General features: G+C 32.7%; 1 protein-coding gene across 7 annotated transcripts in view; it reads right to left on the bottom strand.

Moving 5' to 3' along the window:
• Positions 1–18995, bottom strand: part of Lrp1b (LDL receptor related protein 1B) — a 1703137-nt gene that overhangs the window by 536847 nt on the left and 1147295 nt on the right. For all 7 annotated transcript variants that reach the window (XR_010050782.1, XM_063259026.1, XM_063259028.1 and 4 more), the window contains 4 exons: positions 17106–17237; positions 15624–15851; positions 1258–1432; positions 355–449 (listed from right to left, as the gene is read on the bottom strand). Coding sequence is in view for 6 of the 7 variants with exons in the window: in XM_063259026.1 (XP_063115096.1) it covers positions 355–449; positions 1258–1432; positions 15624–15851; positions 17106–17237 (630 nt within the window). In the remaining variant the exon portion in view is untranslated. The remainder of the gene's footprint in view (positions 1–354; positions 450–1257; positions 1433–15623; positions 15852–17105; positions 17238–18995) is intronic.

Here is an 18995-nt window from a genome sequence, read left to right on the forward strand (position 1 = left end):
GTGCAAGTCCTTTCTTATTCTGCCTGCTCTTCTTTGGTAAGGGGTGGCATGATTTTGTCAGTTGCTTAAGCTCCATTTTATCTTTTTGGTTTTCTGTTACCTTCTACATAAAGCTTTTTCCTATACATTTACCCTTCATAAAAGAAAAAAATCCAAACTAGCTGGTCATGAATATAGGCTGCCCTACATCTTCCATAGAGCCAATGGATTCACTGAAATTGATCCATTTCTCTTTTTATGTTATTACTAATGTACAGTGTTTTCTTTCAGGATCTAGATCAAAGTGTACTGTCCAAGTGTAGATTTGTCACACTAAAAAGTGCAATAGTTAAGTATTTAAAATAAAATACTTACCAACTGGTTCCTTTTGATTCTGAAAAAGAATCTTGCTATTACTCCCATCCATGTTTGCCATGTTAATTGTATTTCCATCTGTCCAGTAGAGTTTCCTTAATTTAAAAGAGATATAGATTAATAATATTAGATGTAGACTTACTTGCTAAGTAGAAAGGTAATAAAGAACAAGGGAAATATCAAAATATATTATTGACTTGAAATTAATTCCTTTCAGAAAAACCTCAAACTATCAAGCTATTTGCTAAAAATATCTTACATACTTGCCTAGGAAGAAAGCACCACTCTTGCTTTTTTCCTGGTATTGAAGGAAAATTATCTCAATCTATTTTTCCTCTGACATTCAAAACTGAATACTTAACAATGACTACAGTAAATTACTTTCATTTTAGGTAATTCATCATGATTGAATCCTCTTGGCCAAGAAGAAATCAGACATGAGATGAGAACAAACTCATTTCATCCATTCCAAGTAAAAGTAATAGAGAGAAAGAATTTCTCTTCACCCTGTAAAAGCTTTCTTACAGGTACATGAAGACTCCTCAGAAGATAAGCGATGTGAAATATACTCTACTTATTAATGATCATACTGTCAACATGAAGCAAATATGTTATTAAAAACTGGCATGTGAAGTGAGGTCAATGATTGTTCCCCACATCTCTTTTTATTCTAAACTGTAATTCATTAAAAGCATAAATTAATAGAATTATAATATACATAATCATGTTTTGTAAGGATACAAACTCCTAATCAGAGGTGTCTTTGAAAATTCCTGTATTCATATTAGATTTATTTACTCAATGAATATTTGACTTCTAAACTAAACAATGTTTTTATATAAAGTCAGTATAAAAGTGTGAAATTTTGAAAAACAAAACTTTAAAAAACTAATCATACTTTACCCCCTGACTGGGTGAGCTGCTAGGCATTGTGGCTTATCGATTCCATGGATAATTGAGGTTTTCAAAGAGCCGTCTAACCGTGCCACATTAATTTGGGTTTCATCAAATTCAGAACTAATCCAGTATAAATTACGGGAGACCCAGTCCACTGCTAGCCCTCGGATACTCTGAATATCTGTAAAACAGGAAAAAGAAATTAAAAGCAAATGAAGTTTCTCATTCTCTTGTCTCTTTAAATAAGTTATTTTCTATCTAAGTGAAAATTTAATTTATACTTTAATTTGTTAGCTGAAATTGTACATGATTGTAATCTCATTCCCTATCAATTCTTCTCGAAGGATGAATAATCATTAACGTCTTTCTTCTGAAGCATTCGAAAACCTGGAGCAAAAATTAGCATTGAAGTTACACTAGCAGCCAATGATTCATTGTGAACACTTAGGAACAGATATAGGCTGAAGTCTAATGGGCAAGGTGACCAATATTTAAATCAGAATAATAGCTAATCCAGTTGGTGGAATATTCTACTTAGATGAAAATACTTTTCAATCATCCACAAATGTGCTTTTTATATTTTAAATACCAAGTGTTTACTGAAATGAAAAAAAAAGTAATTATCCAAAAAATCACCAGAGTTGAAAATCTTTCAAAATAGGTAATTAACAAGAATTGAATGAAATATGTATGAGAAATGAAACTAAAAGTGTTTGAATATTTCCTCTAACCTGGATTTACAAAAATTACCAAATCTAATTATTTGGATAGAGTGCAGACATTATGAATATTTAAGCTCTTATTTTTTGATTATTCAATTAAGCATCTTTAAAAACAATGATGGAACTGAGTCTTACCTGTAATTGCACATTTTAACTAAATAAATAAATAAAAATAAAGTGTCAAAAACTGTGAAGATTACAAAATCTTTAAAAGACAGTAACTTATAAAATAGGTCAGTTTGGTCACCAATCTGGCATTTGACCTTAATTCTGACTTTCTTCAGCAAAGAAGATAGAGAACTAGCCAATAAGTAAATGAAAATGTGTTCCAATAGCTAGTTACTAGGGAAATGCAAATGAAAATCAGGTATGAGACAATGGCACGCTAGTGAGAATGGCCCTTATCAGAAAGAAAAAGATAAGAGAAATGAACACTGAGTCTCAAAGATAGCTGCAGCCCCATATTAAAAGCAGCATTATTCACAGCAGTCAAATTCAGAGGCCTCACAAGTGTGGACGGGTGGATGAACAGATAAACAAAATGGATAAAAACACAATGAACTATTATTGAACTTTCAAAAGAAAAAAATTCTAACACATATTCAAGTGAAGGAAGCCTGACAACATTATGGTAAGTGAAATATTACAATCACAAAAATGCCAGTCTCAAATAAGAATTAATTTATATGAGCTACCTAGAGTAGATAAATTCACAGGGACAGAAAGAAGAATGGTAGCCATGTAAGGGCATTTTAGCTTTTTAGCTTAGGAATAGGCTAGCAAGAAACGGAGATCTGATTGTGAACCTGCCTGATAGGAATTAACATAAGATTAGTCAGTAGGACACTGAATAGGAAAGGAGCTTCTCAGGCCAAGGGGAATGTGACTCCTCTTTAATTCACAGTCCCGTTTGGAGGAACTTAAAACATGTAAAACAACCAGGTTTCTTTTAAAATCTGGTTCCCTTTAAACCCTGCATGTTGAGTAACTGGATTAGAGCACCTGAGTTCCATTTGAAGCCCACAAAGTCACCTGTGATACGTGTCCACTACATAAACGAGCAAACTGTCATGCTCTGCTTATCCATAAAATTTTATAAACTTGGAGTTCATCTGACAGCCCTCTGGGAGTCCTCTCAGCTGAGAGTTATTTTTATTTCACTTTTACTTCCTCTATTTTGTCCATGTGAATGTGAATGTGCTCAAGACTACTACTATACAATTAAAAATAGTTAATTAAGATAGTACATATTATATGAATTTTACCACAATTTTGAAAAAATAGTTTTCAAAAAAATAAATGCTCAGTTAATATATTTTACGTCTGAAATTATCACTGATAGGGTAGCACTATTTAAACCAAATTTTAAAAGATGTATTTTAGAAAAGAAAATGATAACATAGAAAGACCTTGGGTAAAAGAGGAAATACTAATGAAAAAGCACTGATTATTGGTTCCTTGCCTGTAAAATTGGTATTTTTTTCATGTATTTCTTTTTCTCCTCTCTCTCTTCCCATTCTCTTCCTTCCTTCCTTCCTTTCTTCCTTCCTTCCTTCCTTCCTTCCTTCCTTCCTTTCTTTCTTTCTTTCTTTCTTTCTTTCTTTCTTTCTTTTTCTTTCTTTCTTTCTTTCTTTCTCTATTTCTTTCCTCCCTTTCCTTTCCTTCTTGTCCCTTCCCTTCCCTTCCCTTCTCTTTTCTTCTCTTGCCTTTTTTCTTTTCATGAAAAGACAACGGTGCATTTAGGCTAGGCACAAACTATGTTTCCTAAAATCAGACCTACCTTCAAAGGAGTATTGAAGCTCTCATATTTTATAAGGGCAGATGTGATTATAGCCCATTAAAATTCAACTGAGTTGTATTTCTAGGCAATTATTTCTCTGTCTTGGTAGTGTAATTTAAAAAGTAACTTTGTAGATTTTGAAAATGTTTCTTGAGGAAAACTTATAAATAATATTAAATATTCCATTTGACATTATATGGTAAACTATAAAAGCAAATACTTGATATATGCTTCTGTAGGTTACTATGCACAATATGTGTTGTACAGTTAAATATGTCCATTGACAATCCACCATAAGAATTATACATTGTATAACTACACAGGAAACTTCTGTGCCACACTCATCAATTTTATTGCTTCTCAAGTCTGAGTAATCTACTGTTTATTTCTTTATTGCTACCTTGTTTTTTTTTTTCAGTTTTATTATGTATGTGCATGTTTCAAATCTAGTTTTCCCTAGAATACACAGGGGCAAAATTTTAAATTTGACAAATTTTTGTATTTCTCCATATCATAAAAATTTAATTTATTACACTTAAAGAAATTATTTACTATTAATTTAGGAAAATGATTGAAGCAATCTCCTCATATTTTTATTTGAAACAGTATAACCATCTTTCCAAATATCTGGCAATTACTATCTTTCAGTCATCAGGTTCAATTTCCATGTCTTCTACTTCCTGTGTTTATCACATCCTTTGTATCTCTCAATTTTCTAATCTAATAATTTTTCACATTTAATACCAAAGGTTCATTTTATTACTGCACCTTCAGTGAGCAATTTAACAACTTTTTCTTATATACTTGCTAAGTTGCATATTCTATTTAGCCTTATTTTTAGTCAGTTTTTTATCCTGACTGACAAAGCAATTGTTGGCAGGAATGAGCAACATTTCAAATTAAATAAATATCTACTCCCAAATAGGTTAAAATAAATGTAAATTATTATTAAAAGAATAGCATTTTGAATAATAGAAATATGACACAAAGATCTGGGACTTAAATGATCTATATCTTTGTAGCTGAATTAAAGCAAGTAATGATATGACAATTATGTACAACACAATGTTCTTCGTGGAAATAAATAGGTACACATGTAAAGTTTTATCTTGTTTTTATGCATTTTAATTTTCTGCTTAACTAAACATAACAATCCAGTTCATTCTGATACTAAATTACTGTATTACTAAAAAAAAATGTTTGTTCAAGCAACTCTACTTTCCAAGAGTTATCCTTAGTTTCCTAATATTAACAAGGTGTATTTCACCCTACACTAAACACATGAATTTGTTTTTCAGTAACAAAGAGATTCCATCTGTGCTGGCCTGGTAAATGATAAATCTACCAACACATTTTCCTCCTGGAAACCTTGGCAACGGTTGTGTATGCTTCAAGAGGACACTACCAGATAATCTCAGTGGAAATGGCTAAGCATGTATTACAAAATGTTAAAAGGGTTTATCATGAACCAACAGTGTTCTTTTATGTAAATCTCTTTTTTCCAAATTTCTGAAGTTATTTATTTATAAAAGAAAGATGTTCTAAGGAAAAAAGTGTACAAAATCTTAGTCTAGAGGCCTAAATCCAAATTTGGATACAAGCAAATCTCTGTCTATTTACTAGAATGGCAAACCTAAATAAAATCTTTTTTTATCTAAAAAGTAGACAGTAACTTGTATCTCAAAGCATTGTACAAGGAATAAATGATAGGAAAAGTAAAGTAAGAAAACGGGATAAAAATGTGAAAGTTCACCTGTATTACTCCAGCCTTATATTAATAATTTTAAGATATATTGTCTTTTTCCTCCTTACTTTGTTAATGACAAGCAGTGCTTTCAAATATTGTGAACAATCTATTATCTAATAGAGTAATTCTGGGCAGTATATGAATACTCAAGAACAGCAATATAACTTCTGGAACTCTTTTAAAAGACAAACCAGGACTGATGTAATTAACCCCTAGTGACTTGGGATAATATAGCTAGCTCTTTTATTATAAGGTAATGGGATCACAAAATGTCTAAAAATGTAGTCCTGAATGCAAATTGCTGTCTATCATTTCTATACCTTGACTTTGAGCAGAGCTATAACTTCTATGAGTGTAAAATTTATCATCAGTGGAATAGAAGCAATTTGTTCCTTATAATAGATTTGCAAAGATTAAATGAGGTAATTTTAATGTTAAATTTATGACAGCTTTACTCATCATATCAAATCAATAGAGTTACAAAAATAAGTAACTGAATATTTTGGCCATCCTATGAGTAAAGTAGAACTAACTTTCACAAGAGTAGAAATCTCAGTCCACTTTCAGAAATGTTGTCATTTACTTAGAATTAAATTAATGTATTTTGTGAAAGAGAAAATAATACATGTGTGTATGTATTTATACGTGTGTTTATGTGTCTATAGAGCATATCATTGTTAAATTATACAATGAACGTATCTTAATCATATATGCATATTTTCCTTATAATATACTGTACTTATTCTAAACCATTTAGAATAAGTAACTTCTGCGGACAATATAATATTTTAGGATATTAAAATGGTGAGGCATGCAAACAATTTTTAGACACACTCAGAAAGCCTAAGTACATCTGTGTTTTCTTCAGAAAATCGCCTATTTGAGAAGAAAATAATGGGAAGTCATGGGATGGCAGATTTATGTGGGGGTCCAATTTTTAATATTATTTTATATAAATCTTGAATATTTCAAGATGAGCATATAAATCTCTCAAGAAAAAGTCCAATAGAGGAAGAACAGTAAATGAGAAAATACAGGGATCAACAGTGCAGTAGTGTAAGAAGTCAGAGTGGAGTCCAGAGTCATTCACAGGGAATCTAAAATACGAAAAAGAGAAAATAAAGTCCAATTACTAGTGAGATTTGAGAACTTTAACGAGCTTAAAAGCTGGACTTTCAAAAGGTCATCTCAAGTGTTGTTGCTAATGGAATGTTCAACAGGTTTTTAACAATGGTACTTCAGAGAATTAAAAATGGCAGAGTAAAGAATGGCAGCAAAATATAGCTTCTGTAGGAACTGAAATTAAGACTCCTGGAAGATAGCAAATTGGTGAAGAAAACAAAGGGTGTAGAACTCTATGAATTATGAGGGAGCTGAAAGCTAACCAAAAAACTATGGAGAATAGAGAGAAATTGAGCACAATGCAGAAAAAAGAGTAAAGCTATATGGAATGCTAACCCTGCATCCCAGGGAGAAGGACCTGTTTCTGCTAGTACAAGATAATTGCAAAGAGGTTCAGAAACTCCAGGAAGAAACAATGGAACAGGCAAGCAGAGATAGTCCCAAGAAAAGGTAGTGATTATTGTAAATTTCAGAAAGCATATGCTGTTTTATTCTGAAAGCAATGTCTTGCACATGGCAGGCAACAATTGAAAAAGAAATCCAGTGCAATATATCCTTATTAGAACTTGTTTAAACACGAGTCATTTTAGGAATGAGCTCATTGTCTAAGATTGAGTTATAAGATAACAATAGCATGAGTACACTTCAGGGTTTCTGAGCACCTTTACACAGTGAATGAGAGGGAGAAGTCTACAAGAGACAGTCACAGAGAGAGCAAGGGCTAGACACAGACTCCTGAAAGGTTAAGCTTAGGCCAGGAGGGACACATTTGTGTGTGGTGTTTTGCAAAGGGCTGGGTCTGAAAGTCCTATCACTGAATCCATTTCAATACTTGATCTCCACCCCATACAACACACCCGCACTCCTTCACACCACTGCCTACTTCTTGCAAAGAACACATGTGTTTGTGTGCTTTTCCCATCTGCCACTGTGATAAACTTGAATTGTTGTCACAGATTAGAGTGTATGGACCAAGGGTCCACTGTGTCCGGATGTGAGGGATAACTCACAAACCCACAGGCCATAAAATAAGATGGAAAATGCAGTGTCGGGGGCTAACCAGATGGATGTGGAGCCATAATCTTTGGGAGGACATCATATCATTGACCAGCATTGCCCAGGAGAAAAGGCAAAGCTAGACTCATCAGTCACACAAAAAGCCTGAGTGGAGAAAAATAGAATTTGTTAGTGACTTACTAGCCCTGCTCCTATATTTGGTAGATTCCAATATTGACACCTTGGAAAGAAATCTCTCATCATAAAACACAGAGAGATTTTTTTTTTAGGTAGTCATCTCTGTCTTTCTTTATGGAGAAAGATTATGTAGAAACTTCCCTTCTCCCCTCTTCCTCCTCCTCTTCTTCTTTTTCTTCTTCTTCTTATACTAATACTGCTGTTACTACTTCTTTGCCTTATTCCTTTTATTTCTTTCTTCTTTTGGCCTTTCTATGTTTTTTAATTTTGTTTTTGTTTTTTGTTTGTCCTTTTCTGCTACTTTTTCTATTATTTTCTACTGCTTAACAGATCCTTTCTCTCACTTTCTCTCCTCCCTCTCATTTTCTTTTTAATTTTGAAATTTTACTTAAAATTTTTCTTCTCAATTTCTCATTTTTACTAATATTACTGTCAAGGTTTATTAGTTTTTTGATACCTAGTTGACCATGCTATTATTATTGAATTGTTTTCTGTTGTGAGTGACGTTATTCTTTGTGCATTTAGCAGATACTTACTGTATTCCAGTACTTGGTGTCTATATTACTCTTGTAGCATTCTTATTTTTTCTACTGTTAAGAGTGGTACAGTGGTAGCTTTTATTAATTTTTATGGCATGTCAATATTTGATTTGTTCTTGACTATAATTGCTAATATTGTTGCTATTGACAAGTTGGTAGAGTTGTTACTATTAATTGGTTTTTACTGTATGCCAATATCTGACTTGTCTTTGTGTCATCAGCTGTACTGCAATTCATTTTCATAGAACTGGGTGCTGGGCTGACTCAACAACTCTCTTCTTTCCCCAAATTAATGGAGCTGGTTGGATATTAGGACAGAGGCAAAGGCTGACAGCTAGTCATGCCCAGAAACCATCACTAATGAAATGTCTTCATACTAGTAATAAAATCTTCCCACTGTGATCAATTATCAACCCTTAACACACAAAAAAGAAAAAAAAAATATAAACATGAGAAATTGACCAAAAAACGCCTCTAAAAACTCCCAACTCCTCCAAGGCTAATCCATGAAGTGTCAATGAGAGAAAATCAAAAGCCTAATGTTTTAATTATATGAAGTGATGAAAGAGCAAATCAATAAGATATTAGGTGATGTCAAAGATGCTATAACTAAATAGTTAATGGACCTAATAAACACAGTGATTAGTTAATTTACAGACCACACCAATAAAAAGCTAGCTGATCTGAACCAAACAATACAAAACATGACTGATCAGTTTAGCAAAGAATTAGACTTCATGAAGAGTTACCAACCATCGATACAGGTGACCTTAATAGCCTGGTAACCCAAGAGACAGAGTATGTAGACAAAAATTTAACGAAGAGGTATCACAAGTGAATGATATATTGAATGAAAATACTTAATAGACATCTACAGAGCGTTCCATAAAACAACAGAATACACATTTTTCTCAAAGGCACATGAAACTTTCTCCAACACAGATCTCATACTATCCCATAATGATACTTAAATAAACATAAACAAATCAAAATCATTCCATGTATATAATCTCATCACTGTACAATAAACCTAGAAACTGATAGTAAAAACCTACAGAAATTATACAAACACGTGTGTTGGAGACCACTAAGAAGTGGCTCTGAGCAGGAGTTATATTTTATTAATTGGCTTTCTATGTTTATCTGTGAGTCTGTCCTAGGCAACGGGAACTGATTCATAGTAAGTGAACCTCTATGAATCACTGGTCCTGGCTGAGGCCTGTAGTGGCCTGTGAGGGCAGAGATACCTCAAAGGGCAAGATAAGGCCACAGCTGTGGACACTTGGCTCAAATATCAATTAAGTTGATAGAGACTGTAGCTACAGGAATAATTCCTACAGTCTCAATCCTACCGTGTCTTCATGATCAGACAGTTCTCTTCAATTGACATGACTCATTACTTGGAGACATCCTTGAAATGACTCCCAAGCTCTTGCTCATTGCCTGAGCTGTCCTCAGTTTCCCTACCCTTTGTTGTGGGACCTATAAAAATAGGCAATCCAAAGAAGTCTTTGTCTTAACCTCAGAGTGTCAAGTTCAGCTAAATGGTTTTGACCCTCCTAATCTAGGTCAGGACCTGATACATATATCAATTAAACGATATGCTATTGACTAATCAGTGAGCTACAAAAGAAATCAAAGAAGCAGGTGCTTTTCAGAATCAATTGATAATACTAATGAAACATACCAGAAGCTATGGGACACATTGATAAAAGTCAGATGTGGATGCCTACATCAGAAAAGCAGAGTCAGACTAAATGAAAGGTCTAATGATGCAAAGTCTTAGTAAAACAAGAACAATCCAAATCCAAATCTAGTACAAGGACAGAAATTATAAAGATCAATACAACAATAAATGAAACTAAAACTAAAAACAAAATACAAACAATGAATAAGTTGAAGTCTTGATTCTTCAAAAGAATGAGACCAACCCTTAGCCAATCCCACCAGGAAGAAAATAATAGGGAAAAGACTTATAAAATTCAAAATTGTAACAGATATTGCCAAAATCAGAAGATGAGAAGGAACTACTTCAGAACTTCTACTTCAATAAATTGGAGAATTAAAAAAAAAGATGCTTTTCTAAATACATATGAATTACCAAAACTGAAACAAGGGTTAGAAAAATCTTAAATAATCTAATAACATTGATAATAAAATTGAAGCAATAATAAAAAATAAGAACGTCTAGGATCCAATCACTGTATTATAGCAGAACTCTAGGAAAGATCTAATGGCAATACTCTTTAAACTCATTATTAACAAAATTTAAAGAGAAAGTATACTGATAAACATACTGCTGGAACCTGGCACTATGTTGATTCTAGAAGTAGGCAAGGACTTAACTAAAAACGGAAAGTAGGGATTAATTTCTTCAATTAAATATAGGTGCAAAAATCTTTAGTAAGATATTGGAAAACAGAAAGCAACAAATTATTAAAAAGATGACACATCAGATCAACATATGCAATTCAATAAAAGTAATACACTAGGTAACCTAAAGCAAGGATAAATATTTCATAATCATCTCGATATATGTGGAAGTACTTTTTGACAAAATCCAACATATATTCATGATTTTAAAAGAAGAATAGAAGGATTTAATTCCAACCTAATAAAAACCATATAGCATGAACAAACTGCCAGCCTCACATTAAATGAGGAAAAGTTGAGAGCTTTCCCTTTAAAATAAGGAACAAGACAAGGAATGTCTATTGTCACAAGTCACAGTACTCAAAACATTAACCAGAGCAATCCAACAACAGAAAAAAAAATAAAATAAATAAGCATAGGTAATCAAAAAACTCTGTCATGTTTGTAAGTGACATGATCCTTTATGTAGAAAATCAATAAAAGTCTACCAAAAGACTCCTATAATTCATACCAAATTCAGTAATGTTCCAGGGTAGAAAGTCAGCATATAAAAATCAAGACCTTTCTGTGAAACAATAATGAACTCACTGAGAAAAAAATTAAGGAAACAATATCATTTTTGTAGCATCAAGAAAAATTAAATACATAGGAATTAACCTAATCAAAGAAGTGAAAATTTTGCATAACACAAACTGCAGTATTTTGAAAAAAAAGATCAAAGACAATCTGAGAAAACAGAAACATGTCTCTAGTTCCTGGATAAGTAGAACAAATATCAAAACAAACCCATTTCCAAGCTTTACATATTCATTTAACACAATCCCAGTTAAAATACAAACAGAATTCCTCTCAGGACTAAAGGGAAAAAATTCCAAAATTTTTATTGAAATAGAAGAGACCCAGAATAGCAAAAATGTATTTGAATAAAAGCAGAAAGCATTACAAACCTGAATTTCACATTGTATTAAAAAGTTACAGCAATAAAAAATGCCATTGTACTAGCAAGTAAAGAAAATATACAAAAGCAGAAATAAAAACAACAGCAACAACTACAGGTCTGTAGATTGATGGAACAGAATAGAAGATGCAGAAACAACCCTCAGATACATTCATTCACCTGATCTTTGGCAAAATGGACAAAACACATGGTGAGAAAGGAGCCACTTTAGTAAAAGGAGCCACTGGGAAAATGGGTACATATGTAAAAGACTGAATCTAGGAGCATATCTCTTACTATGTACTAAGCTGGATCAAAATAAATAAAATAGATGGATGCTAAAACAGAAACATTTAACCCGTTAAACATAAAATAGATAAAGTTCTTGAAGGCAAGGACTACTGGAACAAATCCACAGTACACAGACATTAGGAATCAGCAATGGGATCGTATCAAATTCAAACGCTCAGTGCACAAAGGAAACAGCCAACAAAGTGAAGAGACTATGTACAGAATATAACAAAATGTTTTTCTCTCCGCTGTACTTTAAAGAGAAGACTAAATTTTAGAATATATGAAGAAGTCCAAAAAATTGGACCATTAATGAAAGACCCAATAAATAAAGGCCAACTAAAATGAAAAGACACTTCTCAGAAGTACAAGCGGCCATTAAATATAAGAAACAAAATGTTCACCATCTCTGACAATTAGAAATGCCTCTTACAACAACCCTGAGATTCCATTTTAATCCAGAAAGAATAGCTGCCATCAAAAAATCAATTAATAATAAACCCTGGAGATGCTGCAGGGAAGAAGAAATGCTTCCATACCATGGGTGAGAATATTTACTAGTAAAGTCATTATAAAAATCACTCAATTAAAGTTAGAAAATCCACTTGAATCAGCTCTTCCCCTCCTGGGTACCTCCGTGAAAGAATTAAAGGCATCATATTACAGTGACCCATACACACCTATGTTTACAGCAGCACAGCTCACAACACATAACGCTTGGAAGTGGCCTACATGACCACCACCTGAGGAATATGTTTAAAAAATGTGGCATTTATGCACCACGAAGTATCACTCTGCTACAAAGAACGATAAATTTGAATCATTTGTCGGAAATGGATAGAACTTGAAAGCAAATATTAAGTGAAATAAATTAAACATACATTCTTAAATATTAGATGGTTTTTCTTATTAGACAAACTCAAAATCTATATAAATTAAAGAGTAAAGTAAAAGACAGATAATAGGAAACAGAGACAGATCTCTTGCAAATGAGAAGAGGATCAAGAGATGAAAGGGAGGGGACAGAGAAATAAAGATAATGAAGATATGTTATGCATGTATATCAAACCCCCACGATGAATTAATTGCATTGCAAGCTTGTATTATTACAAATGTTTAGAAAAATAAAATAAAACACTGTGGGTTCTCCAAAAGAAAGAAAATGTCAACAATATTCAAAATGTGACATAAGATAGAAATAGTGAGTCATCTACTAACACCTATTCCTTTACCCCGAAGCCCAGTTGTTAAGTTATTTATATTCATAGTCTTTGATATCTGTGTAGACTGTCCACATTCCCTCATCTCTGCTTTTCCTCACTCTGGTTCAGGATTCCATCACCTTTTACAACAGCTATTGCCAAGTAACCTGACTTCCAGTGGACACCCTTCCTCCTCCTCCCCACGACAGAAATCTCTACCACAAATAATATTTTAACTTATTTCAAAGGCAAGACTTCCTTAATTTGCATTATTTTGAGTCCTAACTTAAAAATAAAAAGTTGTCTTAAGAAAGTTAACTGAGGGGCTGGGGATTTAGCTCAATGGCATAAGCACCAGCCTTGCAAGCAGGCGGTCATGAGTTCGATCCCCGGTACCGATAAAAAAAAAAACCAAAAAACAAAAAAGAAGAAAGTTAATTGAATTATCTTTCTATTTATTCAGCCCATTTAGCTCACATATGTATATTCTCTGTGTACTCCATGACACCTTTGTGCATTGTTCCTCTTTTGTTTCTTCTCTCTTAGAAAAACCCCAGTATTTAGTAAAATGTTGGAATTAGTAGTTATTGATTCTAATCATATGCATTAATTTCTAATGCAAAAATATTACAGATATAAGCATGAATTACAGATATAAGTATGAAAACATGATCAACTGAAAAATAAAAGCACAAATTGTTCTTTTTGATGAACTCACGGAGATTAGTAGTATAGTTATCTATCTTGTGTGTGTGTAAGTATATAATCATTTCCCTTTTTTCTTTTCTCCCTTCCTTGTCCCAATTATTCTTTGATTTTGAGCAGTTTCTTTCCCTTTCACTTTCACAATATGCATTGTATATTTTGGTTCTTATTCACACTTTCAGTTTTTTAAACTAGGGAGACAATACAATATTTACACATATGAGTCTGATTTATTTCAGTTATGAGTATGGTTTCAAGGTGCATCTATTTACCTAAAAAAGCCTCAAATTTATTCTTTTTTATAGCTGAGTAATACTCCATTATATAAAAATACCACATCTTTCTATCCATTCCACAGTGGATGGGCATTTATGTCGTTTCTAAGATTTAACTATTATTAATTGTGCTGCTATATATATGGGTTCACAGATATTACTGTGGCATGATACTTAAGTTTTGGTTAATAATTGTATATAGAATCTGCTAAATGAAAATAAGCCTGTGATTTTCTCAAAGATAAATTAATCAAAATATAATTAGATACCAATACATAATTAAACACAGAAAACGATTCCATTTTTTTTTAACACATAACACCTTTAGCTATAGAGTGTATAGCACTCACAGGACCATTTGGGAAGTATTATACAATTGCAACAAACTACTTAAGGATGTTCTAATCGTTTTTTAAAGGTCTGTTTGACTTCCCTTTTACTGATTTCTGAAGGATCTTATAGACCTTTAATCCATCACCGTTATATTTTATGGACAACCATGTCAAAAACTCTGCACACAGAAAATATTCCATTAACATTTTTAGGAAGAAATCTTTATTTAATTTTGAAATTAATATTAAAATAAGCTTATAGCCAATACATCCAGTAAGCTCCTTTAATAATATTAACCTGAAACTTCTTAATGAAAGCAGTAAGAAATGTAATGCTTTCATTATGAAGTTAGCCATTCTCCAAATATTGTTTGATTTTAAATTTTCAGCAGAATTCAAAGCATAAATGTTTAAAAAATCAACATGGATTACTGATTGCATTCCTTTCCACTCTTCTCTAAATATCTAAGGAGTTTAGAGAGGATAAATTCAAAGAGAAACTGCATCTTATTTGATTTTGTGCTCATGGAAATGAAGATTCACTTAATGAATTTATGACTGACCCGACAAATTATCAAAAGTTAAGAAATTTTAGAATAATTCAATGATAAATATTTAAAGTTCACTCAATGCATTTATATTTAGTTTGTATTTCTGTTTAATTTCTATTTTACCCACCGAATCAGTAAGACGTTTTAAAAGTTTCCTTGCTTTCTTTAACTAGTCTCATTTTGTGCAAACATACAGAAAGGGAAATCCACAATATGTTCATTTCAGAGGTGGAAATTAATCCTCTTCAATATCCTATATGCTGTCTATGTAAGTAAATACAATTTCGTCATCAAAAAGAAAGCTTTTTTAAAATGATTATCAGTCATTTCAAAGTTTTAAGGTGATTTTAAAAAAAAAAAAATTGTTCTCCAGAAAAGAAGAGAGAAAGTAAACTTTTTACAGTTTTTCAGCCTAATATATGCGATTTATTTATAGCATCCTACAATTTTAAGGACAGAATATGTTACTCAGTCTTTAGAATAAACCAATTCCAACTTTTTACTAACCACATACAGTCAAATAATACGGAACATACGAAGACACATAATTATCACAATTAAATATAAATACTTTAAAAAGTTGTAAAATACAAATATTTTACCTCTTGAAATTACGGTTTCTAAACCAGTGCCATTAATAAAAGCCCTTTTGATGGTTTGTGTTTTAATATCTGTCCAGTACAAACGTTCCTCGGAAGCATCAAAGTCTATCACGGTAACATCATCAATATCAGGGACTGTAAAGGCCGTAATAAAGTTAAAATATGGATTGTCAATATCCACTCCTCTGATTTCAGAACGTCTTGCATAAAGAAGAAATTTTTTCATTTCTAGAAAAAGAATAGAAATTAGGGGTTTTTTCTCTTATATTGTCAAATTTGAAACTGTTTAGAATTTCTAAAATGAAACTTTTAATAATTGAAAATATTGTAATACTTTAAAATAATAACCATATTTGATGAAAAATATTACATAATGATTTATCTATTTTAAATTAGAGCTTTTAATAGGAGCAAATGTAAAACAAGCCGATTACCATTCAGTCAACATTTTCTGTTAGCCAAGAAATTCTCAGTAGTTTACTTGATCTTGGAATTTCAAACATATAAAAAACATAAATGCTACAAACATTGCTAAAAATCATAAATGCTACAGATGTTCAAAAATCATATTTGTTTTCACATATACTGTAATTTTAACAGTATAGCCTCACATTAAATTATTTTTGAAGGGATCTAATAGTATTTTTCTAGTACTATTCTTGTAAAATAAAATAAATCATCCCTTTAAAATTGTTTTTTGTTTCTTGTTTACCCCATCAAAACCAGGACTGAGCTTATATAATTTACTTTCTCTAAGTTATTGTTATTTTTTGAGGCATATTATTACTGTCTAGAATTAAAACCATGTATTTATAATTAAAGTCTCAAGATAATTTCTGGTGAATAAGTTTCATTTTTGTACTTAAATTAAGTAAACAATTTAGAAATAAAATTTATCAATTAAAAGGTACTATCTGGCCATAGTTATAGCTCAGTGGCACAGCATCATGTGTTCAATACCTGGTACCAAAAAAATATGAATAAATAAAAAGGTAATGTCTGGTTTTCATTCGTAAATATCATTAGCCTTTAGTAGAAACATTTTTACAAGTCTTCCAAATTATATATCTAACTACAGTTTCCCCCTCCAGGTTGATAATTGCCTACATAATGATGTTAGAGTAGGAGCAGGAGAACAGAGCTGAAGCTGTTAAGTACCTCTTTGTTATGCAGGTACCTAAATCAACATTTTCTGATAATGCACTTCCACTTAAAAATCTCCCTGCTTTGCAGAGATAAATTCTGCTAAAGCACCAAATAAGACAGTAGCAAGAAAAACAGTAGTACAATACTGAATAGCAAAGTACAGCACATTACTTGTTGGAAAAATGTGTCAGTCCCTCAAGAAGTAGACGAATTGTCAATAACGGCTTGAAATATCAGTACCTAAAATGTATTTATAGATGTTAAACCCACTTCTCCTTTACTTGAGTAACATCTAATACGATTTGAGAGAATTCATTAGAACAGTCAGAAATGTACCATAGCAGGTCCTCTTGTCGGAGGAAAGCTTCATCAGGTGGGGGCAGGCGCAGGCGGCGCTCCGGTTGTGATTGATCAGGCACAGGTGCGAGCAGGGGCCTCTGCCAGCATTGGCTGCACAAGGGTTGGGGGCTGCAAGACACAGGGAAATGTGGAGAGTGATGAAGGATGGATGGACGAAGGAAACTCTGGCAGGCGGGGGCTATCTTGTCAGTGATTCAAGTAGTTTTCAACATTTCTGCTTTATTAGGGTGACTTATATGACAGTAATAAACAATCATACACGGTCGTTACATTACTAAAAAGCTTTTGCTCAAAGACAACAACTAAGGTAACTCCCTGATTTTCCTCTAAGATGAATAGTGTGCAGCCTAGTTTTAGTGGAACTATAGTTCTTAAGGATTCAGAGAAATAAACAGAACTAATTACTGAATGTAGTAACCAGAAATTCAGGAAACCATCACCTCGCTCTTCTAAATATAGACTCCTCTCCTGCCTTAGCACACCAATGTTACAATTTTCCCTAGGAAATTGTTTTTACCCACGTAATCTTTCTTCAGGCCAATTATACTGTTACAGGCTGCTGAGTTAGTTAGAAATATTACAGGCGGTGGGACAGAGCTACGCTCTCAAAGGAGCCAGTGCAGAAGACCAGATATCTTGTAACTTCGGAGGAGACAGACATCTCGTATTGTATTGTGGGCCGTATCTCCAGACAAAAGACAAAACAAATGCAACCACAGCCTAAGGATAAACCTCAAGAATTGATATTCTTAATAGTTATGGCTCACTTTGAGGAAGCCAGGAGTCACCACCCCAATCTTCTACAGGAAGAGTCACTGTTAAGGATGCCCACTTACTACTTGACTGGCTTCCTCATTTGTTCCCATTTAATCTATTTTACCTGAACAATTAACCTTATTGGTTGACCCTACCTCATGCCCACCTGCCTTACAGGTTCCCATTTCCCCATCTTGGATTTATCTCATCTCATGGTTTTGTTCTATAGAAGTCCCCAGGAAGGGCTGGGAATTTAGCTCAGTGGCATATGTGCTTGCCTTGCAAGTGTGTGGTAGTGAGTTTGATCCCTGGTACCCATAAAAAAAAAAAAAAAAAAAAAAAAAAAAAAAAAAAAGAAGTCCCTAGGAAAGGTAGAGTCTTTGGCAACCCACTTAGGACCTCTTTTGTCTCTCTTCCAGACAGAAGCTTTCTTTCTCTTAATAAATATTTCTGTTTTTAACCTCTGTTGTTCCTAAAATTCACTCTTCGATTTTACAGAACACAAACTTGTACCTGACATTTAGTAGGTTGGGAGTTTTATTCCTCTATGTCAATATTGAAGAAATATTTGTCTTCCTGCATTATTAAGTCATCACTTTTTAAGTTTTTTTTCTATATCAACTAATTCCCTGGCTAAAGTTTGTACCAAATACACATACTTAAATATTCATTTGTATGAATAAATAACTGATATTTTTAAATTTGGAAAATAATATTACATTTTGCATGTTTTCATCTTATGTCTTCTGGATATTATTTTAATTTTAATTGATGAATACTGCCATCATTGATTTTATGTATTGTACAATCTACCTAGCAGAACTTTTTTTTTTTTTTTTTTTTTTTTTTCTGGTGGGAACCAAACTCAGCATCTTGTGCTTGCCAGGCAGGTGCTGTGCCACTGAGCTATGTATCCAGCCCTAGAACCACCTAGTAGAATAAGATTATCAAACCAGGCTACTGACTTGAGGGCAAGAAAGAATTAAATTTTCTGACCCACAAACAATATTTTAGCTTTCAATTAATGAATGTTATCTTTCTAAAAAACTAGACCTATTGCTCTCGATAATACTTGGTTTAGAACATATCTCAAACCATGTGACCTTGATA

This window comes from Cavia porcellus, unplaced genomic scaffold (assembly GCF_034190915.1).
Source record: "Cavia porcellus strain 051 isolate PalLab524CR breed Dunkin Hartley unplaced genomic scaffold, mCavPor4.1 scaffold_12, whole genome shotgun sequence".
Classification (NCBI taxonomy): Eukaryota; Metazoa; Chordata; class Mammalia; order Rodentia; family Caviidae; genus Cavia; species Cavia porcellus.